Here is an 11,992-nt window from a genome sequence, read left to right as displayed (position 1 = left end):
TGACAGGCTGAGTCACACCAGTCCTCTCACACACTCTGCTGAACTGTTTTTGTGATGACAACAACTGACTAAAACAGCTTTGTCACTCCTGAATTACACATCAGCCATATTTACAAGCAACCATATTTATGTTTTGAATAGAATAGAATAGAATGTCCAGAATACAACACATTATTTACATCGAAACATAATGCACATTACATTTAGCCAAAGTCATATTTATGTTTTGATTTACACTGTAAAGCCATTATGGCATATAGAACAGAAACTAGAATAAAATGGAATCTAACTAGAAACTACAGAAACTAGAATGTAAAAAGTAGAATAGAATACAAATCAATCATCAGTGAACATTATACACATCAAAATGAAACTACACATAAATCATTTTACATAACATCATCTTAACTTACTGGAGAAGTGTGAGCAGTGTGGTTTGGGCAAATGAGTCCAATTAAACTTTCAGGCAAAAGATTTACTTACAATTTGTATATTCTTTCTATGGTATCATGTGGTATTTCTTGGGGATTTCTTGGCTACAGTACCAGTCATTCTTTGAGACTGCACACTCATTACAGAGGGCCAGGGATGAGGAGAGAGAGAGAGAGAGAGAGAGAGCAAGAGAGAGAGAGCGACTGACTACCACCTATGCCAAACTTGAGGCCAACCTCTCTCTCCTCTCCTTCTCCTCCCATCTCATTCTTTCCTATATGGGCACTCAGATGGATTTTCAGGCAGTACAGTAACAGACTGAACACTGTCGGAGGAGTGAGAGGAACACAAAGATCACAGGACAACTGAAAAATATCAGAAAGATCTTCTAATATCCTCAGGGAATCGTCTTTTTCTACTTTAGACCTTCTTTAAAAAGGTAAATATCTCTGTCCATGTGGCATCTTATGTACAGGGACATTGCTCTCATTTCGGGTGGAGTTGATAACCCCTCCCATGTCTTTCCATTGTTAATGCCTTTTGTATTTCTTATGTCATTCCAATCAAGGCAGTCGACAGAACGTTTACAAATTGTCAGATGCTGTTTATAAATATCACGTCACACCGATGAATCGTGCCTGAAAGAGTATCTCGTTATTGAACTGTGCTGTATGCTGTATCGCTTTCTGAAAATCATGCATCATTTTACAGAGAAATATGTTTCCTATTCTCCTGTAAGCTTGCTGTTATCACTTTGTCATAACCATATGAGAGTGCATAACTTATAGATATACATATATATATACTATATATAACATACACTTTCTCTCAAAAAGAAAAGAATAGTTTTAAGGGGAAAGTTAGAAAAGTTTTTCATCATTGTTTTCTGGATTCTTTTTGAATTATGGCGGTGATGTGAAATGTAGTCTACTATCTATTTTATGTCCTTATTGTCTTTTTGCACCATATGTGAAGTCCGATTATTATTGCACTGACTTTACACTGCATTACTATGTAAGTTGTCAGTATGTCTGTGCACCAACACCAGCAAGACAAGATCCTGTACATTTATTGTGCTTGGAAAACAAATTGACTATGATTCTGAGTCTCATGACAGAGCATTAATAATGATGTTTATGCTTCTACAAAGATAGCCCATAGGTGCCATGGCGACACCCAGTCAGAAGAACACTCCCCGGGGTGCAGGCACCCCACTGTCCCCCAACCGCATCACCAGGCTGCAGGAGAAGGAGGACCTGTGCAACCTCAACGACCGCCTGGCCGTCTACATCGACAAGGTGCGCTCTCTGGAGGCCGAGAACGCCGGCCTGCGTCTGCGCATCACCGAGTCCGAGACGGAGATCAGCCGCGAGCTGACGGGTCTGAAGGCCGCCTACGAGGCCGAGCTGGCCGACGCCCGCCAGACCTTGGACTCCGTCGCCAAGGAGCGCGCTCGGCTGCAGCTGGAGCTGGGCAAGGTGCGAGAGGACTACAAGGAGCTTAAAGCCAGGTAGACCGCAGCGCACCACTCCAGTCCTGATTTAGATGCGTCTAATTGTGAGTTGTGAGGGGAAGGGGGCGGGGCTAAAAAAGAAGGGGTTCTTCAGACAGGCAAGGTGATATAGTACTAAATGACATGGATTGAGGTGGTGGGGGGGCCCAGAGTCACATCATGTTAGAGCCCCCAGAATTCCTACTAGCACCCCTGTGTCTGTGTGTGTGTGTGTGTGTGTGGGATGCGGTCTCTTCAGAATTAGACTCAAAGTTTCCGTGCCTCCTTGGAAAGCATGGACTGACCGTCTGACTGTAATTCAGACTGGCTTTCAAGAGCCACGATTATTTCTTCTGCAGTTTTGTTATGCGAGAGCGCGTTACAGAGCAAAGTGGAGTCCGCCCCCAAGAACATAAAAAGTTTTGGTCAAAAATGAATTGGCCTGATGTGCCCTTTCTAACCAAAATGAAAAGACACAGATGATCCACATAGTTTGTGGTGACCATGTGAGGGAAGTGCTGCCTGCAAGCCTCTGAAATCTCCCTTTTTTTTCCCAACCGTATCTTCCACCAAATCTTATTCAGCTAAACCCGAGCATAATATGGTTTCTCTGTTTATTATGCGTGAATCAGAGGGTTTTTGATGCATCCATATCCACAGACTTATTCATTAGTCCTGCTTCTGCTGCTTGTGAAACTTCTGCTGACGCTGTGCGCTCCGCCGCCCCGCCCGGGCCTCCTCCCAGGCCTCCTCCCTTGCTAGCATGCCCTCCTCATTGCTCACTGCAGTTTGACATTCAACTTCCATCCCAAGCTTCTTCCCCTGCTGCCACATCCAGAGCCCGATGACTAACACTTTCCCGTTCCTCTGTTTCTCCTCCTTCACCAAAGTAATCATTATGCGCACAATACGTGGCAGTGTTTAGAGGGTTGCGCTCTCGCTTTCATTATTTTTCCATAAATATTGAGATGGCGGCCGCTGTGTGTTTGGCAACGCCAGGCTGTTGCCATAGCAGCGTCTCAGCTAAACAGCAGCGGTTGTGGTTGTGGCTACCAGACACATCAGATTGGATGCAGATCGCTGTGGCCTATGACTCACTCACACACATGGAAACACCAAGGCCTTTCCCCTCTTTTTTCTTCATCCAGGCTACATCCTTGTCCAAAAATAACCCATATTCATTTCATCAGACCGTGTAAAGGAAACTGTAGTAATCTGATTTCCATTTGGTTTTAAATTGAAGAGCAAAATATATGTGTTATTATTATGGAATGCATACCACATCCTTGTTCTATCCAAGTCTAAAATATCCTGCAATACTCTACAACTTTATACAAGTACATATCCTGACATGCCCAGTCACTCTGAGCCCCTGCCTCTCTCCCCAGGAACACAAAAAAGGAGTCAGATTTGGCGGCAGCGCTCCTGAGGCTCAAAGACGTGGAGGCCCTGCTGAACTCTAAGGATGCGTCTTTGACCACGGCCCTGGGAGAGAAGCGCACCCTCGAGGTGGAGAACAGGGACCTGAAGACCCAGGTGGCCAAGGTAAAGTCGACCCGCGCTCCATTTAAACCTCAGTGGAAACACATCTGGACTCCATCCATCCTGCCATCAGCTCACAAAGATCACCAGCTTTCCAGTGTCGCTGTTTGAGTTCGGCTCTCCCTCATAATCCCCCACTGTCTTTGTCATATCGTTGCTGTCCGGTGAAAACCTTGTATCTCCCAAATCTCCACTTGTCGGGAACTAAGAAAAAGAGCTTTGTTTTTCCCTTTTCCACTAGGCATTTTTGAGTTTATCCAATGGCGTTTTGAAATGGTTTCATAAGAGCAAGGCCGGTAGAATTTTCTTAACCTATAAAAAGCCATGTAATCCCTCATATCATCACTGTCAGATGAAAACCTTGTATCTCCCACATCTCAACTTTTTAGGAGCTAAGAAAAAGAGCTTTGTTTTTACCTTTTCCGCCATGCATTTTTGAGTTTATCTAATGGGGTTTTTAATTTTCTCAACCCATAGAAGACCTTCAATTGAAGCTGAAACATGTAAATCACCAAAATTGAAATAATGAAGTTTCAACATGACAACAACAATGTCTTTTCTAGTTTTTTAGTTTGTGAATTCTTATGTTGTGTGTATTCCTGTGTTTGTCTGTATAAGTGAATGTTCACCGATCTCCCTACTCACTCACTGCATACTTTTGTGCATTGCTTCGTACTAATAGTCAGCTTCTGTTGCCTTTCCTAGCTGGAGAGCGGTTTGGGCGATGCCAGGAAGCAGCTGCAGGACGAGATGCTGCGGAGGGTGGATGGAGAGAATCGCATCCAGACGCTCAAAGAGGAGCTGGACTTTCAGAAGAACCTCTACTCAGAGGTCAGACTCCTGGATTAAAGTTATTATCATCTATAACATGAAATGAAGTTCTGTTTTGTTAATCTTATTTCAAGATGTTATGTTATAATCTAGGTCAGTGGTTCTCAACGGGGGGTCCGGGGACCACCAGGGGTCCTTGAGGGAGTTCCAGGGGGTCCCCAGCAAATTGAAAAACTGTAAAACTTCAGCATTATTTAACTTACAAGAAGTTAACACAATTAGAGAATATAGAAGAATGACTGTTTTGGTCATAGTTGCACTGTTATCTCTCTACCTCCAATACAGACAGTCATGGGATTCTGGACAAAATCATATCTAACAATAAAAATACTCTCAGATTTGGGTTTGAGAGACAAAATGTTATCAAATGGGGGTCCGGGGCCCAAATGTGGACTAAATTAGGGGTCCTTGACATGAAAACGGTTGAGAGTCACTGATCTAGGTAATTGTAGTTGTGAGTGACAATGAGTTTGTTGGTGACTGTCCAACAGGAGCTGCGGGAGACGAAGCGGCGCCACGAGTCTCGTATGGTTGAGCTGGATAACGGCCACCAGCAAGACTTTGAAAGCAAGCTGGCTGAGGCTCTGATGGAGATGCGAAGCCAGCATGAACTGCAGATTAAAATGTACAAGGACGAGATTGAGAAGACCTACAATTCCAAGGTAATCTATTAAATTGAATGTAGGTATAAAGTAAAAAGCTGAACTTTAACTATTCAGTTTGTCTGGGGAAAAGGCACGGTTGTGAAATATTTATCAACAAACTTTGCCTTTGCAGATCTTATTGAGCAAAAGGCCATGTGTCTTCATTATTAACCATCCATTCTCTATGTGTGCCAAGGGATCTTCTGAAGTACATCAGAGCAATAGTACTGATCTGGGTGCCTGAGTAGAGTGCCAGACTAGTGGGGATTACCACAACAGGAAAAATCAACCACAAAGCAATGACATGCTGTATGCTAAATTCACCAACACTTGATGTGATTATCTAATATTTCTGGCATTAATTGTATTTTTCTATGTGGCAAACTGCACTGATGTGGCACCTATGTCGGCTACAAATCATGAAAAGTTTCAAATACTACATGACTCAGGTATGCAGGGGACATGGCCAGCCATCCCAGCTAGGACACTAGGGATTTGATTTAATTTGAGTTTATAAAAATGCATGACATACAAACAATTCATGTATGTTTGACTCCAGAGGATAACACAAGAAAGTGTTACTTTAAACACTTATTTCCACTGTGGTCCTCAATAGAAGACAAAATAACAATAAATTGACATTCAACACAAAACAGTATAAAAACACAATCAAAAGATCATCAACATGTATATCATAGGATACATATGGCACTAGCACTAGTTTTCCTAATACTGCCATGTCTCAATTTGTTCAAAAATAATATTCCCACTTCCTTTTTAAACAGCTTTGGTTGGACAGTTTTTGATTTGCAGAGGGAGGCAGTTCCACAAACTGACACTAATAAAGCCAAATGAGCTTGGAGCTGAAGATTCAGGTTAGAGTGGAGGTTTCATGCCCCTCATGCCCTGCTGTCTGTTTGTGTCTGTCAGCTGGAGAACGCCCGTCAGTCGGCGGACCGGAGCAGCCACCTGGTCGGAGCCGCACATGAGGAGCTGCAGCAGACACGGATCCGCCTGGAGTCTGCATCCTCTCAGCTCAGCCAGCTGCAGAAACAGGTATTTCAAACAATATTAGATGGTTACATATGGTTCACATTCATGTTCTTCTCATAGCTGAAGCCATTTGGTAGATGCTTTTAGCCAAAATGCCTCACATGAGGGTTTAGAGGAAAAGAGATGTAGGCTACAGTATGAACCCTAACCATTTTTCTAATTTTACAGCCGAGCAAAATCAAAACTTCACTTGATTGCATTTGCTTTTTTATTCAAAACATAACATAGGAACCAATCATACTTTTACAGAGGTTAAGATTCAGAAAATATATATTCTATTAAAAGCTGTTGAGTGCAGTTACGCCCTTTTTGCTCCAGAGTTTTCACTTGAGTCTTTTGATTGCCTCAATTTTCATTTTGTTTATGATAACAAATGTGCTTTTCTGACCAACAGCTAGAGTAGCTGATGTTGGGTGATGTTAAGTAGTTAGATCCAAACAGTGAAGTCCATTTAATAATAACACTGGCATCCACTATTCTATAGTCAGTTCTTATATACTCAACTCTGTTCTGGCTGTATAGTTATATATTTATAAATATTTATACTCCATTTATACCATTCCAACCTATGAGTCCAGCTTTTTTCTTTTCTTTTTTTTCAAGCCCAGTGCAATATTCTCTGGATCTGTATATATCTCTGTTTGGTTTTTTTTCTTGTTTTTTTTTTTCTAATACTGACCTCCTTAGTTTCCTATCTATTTCCTAAATTTCTATTTTCAACAATTTGTATACTACTTTTTTATGAGTCAGTTATATACTAATATACTACTACTTTTCATAAATTTGTGTTGTGTTTAATGTGATCTACATGAGCAGCCCACCAGGTCTAATTTTTGTATGTGCAAACTTGCCTGGCCAGTAAAACGGACTCTGAACCAACAGTAACTGTGTGATTCCTCTGTGTGACCCAGTTGGCAGCCCGCGAGGCGAAGATACGGGACCTGGAGGAGGCGTTGTCCCGGGAGCGGGACACCACGCGCCGCCTGCTGGGAGACAAAGACAGAGAGATGGCTGAGATGAGGCAGCGGATGCAGCAGCAGCTGGACGAGTACCAGGAGCTCCTGGATGTCAAGCTGGCCCTGGATATGGAGATATGTGCCTACAGGAAGCTGCTGGAGGGAGAGGAGCAGAGGTATGTGGCCTAGTGGTTAGAGAGCGTCCCGTAATCTAAAGATCACAGGTTTGATCCCTGCAGCAGCCAGTGTGCATCCACTGAAAGCCATTTGTCCTGTTGAGGTGTCTTTGTACGAGGTGCCTAACCCCTACTGCTCTCTCACTGTGAGCTGCTCTGGATAGTCAATTAAAGTAATAATCTGTGACATTTTCATATGAATAAATGTCTGTTTTGCTACTCTCTGTTGCCGATTTAAATAACACAATAGTGATTCAACCTGTACCAAGGTCATGAAAGCTTTTACATTTGCTCTTCTAAACACCCGGAGTCTGGTAGGTGTTTTCCCTACCCAAAGTGATGTTTTTTTATGTTTCTGGCAGCGGCAACAGCAGTTTATTTGGAGTTAATAGAAGAAGAACTGGGTAGTTAGCATGAGCAGTGATAGCCAGCATAGCTGAACAGATGAAGAAAAGAGCGCCACCTACAGAAACTCAAACTGCATCAACAGAAAATCCAAGGAAAAAGATGTTGCACTGTTTGATTGGCAGGTGAAGTGCAGTGCAGAAACACCATAGCAATGAACGCTTAGCAACAAAGATGGAGACAAAATTAAAAAAAAACTAAACTCTCACAGATTATCAATTAAAATGCCTAATATGTGTATAGATTAGAACAAACTCTGGTTCAAAATGAGTCATGGGCTTGTTTCTGCTGGCATGTTGGGTCCCAGTGAATTTACTCAAGTTCTGGAGTGAAAGAGTTTAAGAAGTTTAGGAAAGAGGTACACAGTACTAACATTGCATCTGATCATACCTGATATACACACAGGATCATAACCTTGTACACAATTGGAGGAGGCTGATAAGAAATCTACATCTTAGATATTTCATTCAAGGTTGTCCATTTTCTGTGTCTGCCTCTCCCCCTCTCCCCAATAAATCAGCACCTTCTCCCTCTCACGGCTCATCATGTCTTTTCCCTGCAGGCTGCGTCTGTCCCCCAGCCCGCCCCCCGGCAGAGGGACAGGAGGTCGTTCCTCTTCCTCGGGGATACATTCCCGTACGGTCCACTGCAGCGCTCAGAGTTCCTCCGCCAAGAGGCGCCGCCCCAACGACACCGACAGCGAGGCGTCCAGCTTCGCAGGCGGCGCCGTGGCCCGGACACGCATCACCCAGCAGGCCTCGGCCAGCGGGCGCGTCACCGTGGACGAGGTGGACCAGGACGGGAAATACGTCAGGCTCAGCAACAAAGCAGATGAGGTGAGAGAAGGGAATATAGTGGGAGGGAGATGTGTTTGAGACATCCAGGTTTAAATTTCCCTTTATTTATTGAGGGTATTGTGGCAGAACACTTGCTTTGTTTCCCAGTATAAACACTGTTTGCCCTTGAGCAGCTCTATGCTGCAGTCTGGGGGGAGGTACATTCATTAAAGCTACACTAGGTGAGATTTTTATGTAAAAATACAACCGTCTTATCAGCCTAAATCACCAAGAGAGGCTGCAATAGAGAAGAGTGTCCCATCCCCCCTATTTAAAACCCTGTAGATTCACCCTATTTGCCCAAATTACATTCTGGTGTCAGGTATGGACACTTCTCTGCTCACAGGAAGAGCAAAACATGAAACCTTACATGATTTCTTGGTATTCAAGTCAGATTTTTTTCAAACAGTTTCCTTTCGCTGCCATTTGGAGCCACCAACAGGCAAAGTTGCCAAATGCAGCTTTAAGGCCCCGTCATTAATACAATAGCTGCTGAAGCTGCTGCATTTCTCACTGACTTAACCCTGCCCAGATTTATCCAGCTATTTTGTGGATTTATCAACACTTAAAATAAACTTATCGAATTACCTTATCGACTAGAACAACTTATTCAACCATCGTATTTTTCCTACAGGACCAGAATCTGGGGAACTGGCAGGTGAAGCGGCAGGTGGGATCTGGCGCAGCCATTACCTTCAAGTTCCCCGCTAAATTCACCTTAAAGGCGGGCCAGAAGGTCACGGTAAGCAGCACCTGTAATCAGCAGCATTATTAAACCCACACAGTGATGAACTACAGTTATAGATACTTCATCTGTTTTGCATGGTGGTCAAAGATCTGGGCCTCTGGTGCCGGTGGAAGCCACAACCCTCCCTCTGACCTGCTGTGGAAGAACCAGCCCTCCTGGGGCACCGGAGACGTTTTCCAGACCACACTGATCAGCGCCAGTGGAGAGGTATTTCATTTATCTATCAGCTGAAGAAACATATATTTTTAAAATAGATACATAACATAACTGAAGCAACATATTCTTCTAAATAGATAACACAACATATTTGCTGGATACATTTATCCTAAGTGCCTTATAGCACCATGAGGGCCACATTGCCAGTGTAATGGTCTTTCCATTGAGCTATAAAGGATCACAAATGAACAAAGAAACTCTAAATATAATCTTGGAATAGTACTCTAATGTTTTACAGCATCGTATCTTGTGATAAACGTCCTGACTGTTCTGTTTTTATCCAGGAAATGGCAATGAGGAAGGTCACTCGTACCCAGTTTGAAGAGGATGATGATGACATGGTAAGAGAAATTACATGACATGACATGACATGACATGACATGACATGACATGACAATGACATGACATGACATGACATGACATGACATGACAATGACATTTTATTTTCTTTGCACATTTTGTTATTAGTGTCCCATAATGGTCTAAATGCTGCTTCAGAGGCTTTTCCACTCTGACAATAATAATTATGGGGAAACGCTGAATACTTGGTCATGAAAATGGTCAAATTTGAAGATAAATTTGACGAATATCGGCACAACATAGCAGCTATCAAGCCCTACTTAGTATTATTTAGTAGTAGAGTGCATTCATATTTAGCATTAGTGACCTTAGTGACAATCAAACCCCTAACCCTATGAGTTCAGCCCCATACTTGTTGCTGCATTGAAAGATTTTCCTCAACAAATGCACTGATAGCAACTGCTGCTGAATCTCTCTCTCTCTCTCTCTCTCTCTCTCTCTCTTTTATTTCCAGGTGGCCCACAGCACCTGCGGGGACAGTGAGTACAACCTGCGGAGCCGGACGGTGGTGTGCGGTTCCTGCGGCCTTCCTTCAGAAAAGTCCAGCAACTGCTCCGTGTCCTCGGCCTCCCGCTCCTTCCGCAGCGGCGGGATCTCCGAGGGTTTGCTGCCTCACTCCTACGTGATCAGCACCAGCACGCCCCGCAAGGTGGGAGCCGCTGCACACACACACACACAGCGGAAATATGACTAAATGAGGGCAGTGCATTCGGTTTTCATGACATAATTAGAAAGGAAGGAAAAAATTCAGCTAGTTTTTGAGGCTGATGTTTGAAGAAAGACTTTATTGGTACTTAAAATCTAATGTTTTGGCAGAAAGCCTTCAGCAGGGTTGCATGATAAAGAAACATTAGCTCTTAAATACCTTTGCAAAATGGCTTCTCACTTATTTTTGGAAAGGCATTTAAGATCCATTGTCTCATTGTCATGAAAATGTAACCCCTGATGAAGGTTTTCTGGTTTTTCTGGACCAGTGTTTTCCTCCAAGAGCTGAATTTGTTCTTCATTTCTACGTTTTTCTAGTTCATGCACCTTTGGCTGTAAGGAGAAGTAGCAGTAGTGACAGCTTTGTTTTTCTAATGACATAATAAGATCAATAAATCAACTTTTCAATATTTTACACTACAAAATTGAAGAGTTTTATTTCCAAATGCTATATATCCATTTGGGCAAAGATTATTATCATCAGTAGAAATTCATTATCCTTACTAAAATTACTAAAATACAGTGGATTTGTTTTATATTTGTTTTACTAGTTTGTGTTATGTTATCACTTTATCAACTTGGGAAAGTTATCTATTGTCCTTTAAAAAGTAAGCATTTTTTGGGTTAGGGTGTCTCATTTTGGAACAAAACTATTCCAATATTACACTCAAACAACAGTAAATACGATATTATGTTTTTGTTTATAGTCACTAACTCTGTTTTTCCTTCCTCTCTCAGAGTGGAGTCAGAGTGGAGAGCTGCCCGATCATGTGAGGCCGAGGATCCATGCTGCAGCACTTAAACTCAATTACAATTAAAATACTTCAAATTCATATACTTTTGAATTATTTTCAAGATAATGTATGCAATAAAAGGTTATGCATTTTTTATAATGTACATAGGCATGCTTATGAGATATTTTCTTAAATTTAAATGGTGATTAAGAGCTTTGAATCAGTCAGACCATTGAATTGTTTGTTGGTGAATGATGACTTTATTTACCAGCCACTTTGAGTATTTGACAGCTGCATTGTTTTTTTTTCTATATACTGTATATCCACAGCTACTGTGGCTGGTAGATAAAAAAAAAATACTTTCTTGCCTTCTAGTTATATCAGTTTTATCAGGTTTATTTCATTATCCTCCATTTATTAGCAGCAGCATTTCCCTTTTTCTCTCCACATCACTATATCGACTGACTCAGCAGGGTTGGGGCCAGTTCACTTTCAGTTCACTCAGTTTGAAAAGTGCATTTAAATTGAAAGTAGACTGAAAGTAAATCACATTTAGCATAAGATCCAGTCTCTCAGTTAAAGGTAAATTGGCCCCAACCTTGCTACAGAACTGAAGTAGCCTTGAATTGTATATTTTTGCTGATATCAATAAAGCTGACTCGTGTTTTCAGAAATTTGCCTCCTTTGTCTTATGCAGTACTAATGGTTTGATAAAGATGTTATTTGATTACTTGTAGGATAATCTATTTGCTCTGTCCTCATAGCATAGCAAAGTTATAATGACATTTGACAGTTACAACGTCAGCATTAGACATGTTTATTCCAGAGTATCACACAAAGCACAAAACGCCAACTTCATTTG

General features: G+C 42.1%; 1 protein-coding gene across 1 annotated transcript; it reads left to right on the top strand.

Annotated features, from left to right (window-relative positions):
* The first annotated feature begins 732 nt into the window (after positions 1 to 732).
* LOC139657718 (lamin-A-like) lies at positions 733 to 11,783 on the top strand. Its single transcript, XM_071535651.1, has 13 exons — positions 733 to 871; positions 1,583 to 1,942; positions 3,313 to 3,469; positions 4,172 to 4,297; positions 4,789 to 4,959; positions 5,872 to 5,997; positions 6,906 to 7,126; positions 8,094 to 8,367; positions 9,002 to 9,109; positions 9,203 to 9,322; positions 9,616 to 9,672; positions 10,146 to 10,340; positions 11,135 to 11,783. Exons 2-13 carry the CDS (start codon positions 1,599 to 1,601, stop codon positions 11,168 to 11,170), a joined length of 1,935 nt encoding a protein of 644 aa, XP_071391752.1. The 5' UTR covers positions 733 to 871; positions 1,583 to 1,598; the 3' UTR covers positions 11,171 to 11,783.
* The last annotated feature ends 209 nt before the right edge of the window (positions 11,784 to 11,992 follow it).

This window comes from Centroberyx affinis, unplaced genomic scaffold (genome assembly GCF_046629955.1).
Source record: "Centroberyx affinis isolate AG114_WGS23_722 - 3 ecotype Tasmania unplaced genomic scaffold, CSIRO-AGI_Caff_v1 ptg002746l_1, whole genome shotgun sequence".
NCBI classification, from domain to species: Eukaryota; Metazoa; Chordata; class Actinopteri; order Beryciformes; family Berycidae; genus Centroberyx; species Centroberyx affinis.
The sequence above is the reverse complement of the archived record's forward strand: the minus strand, read 5'-3'. Positions and strand labels throughout refer to the sequence as shown.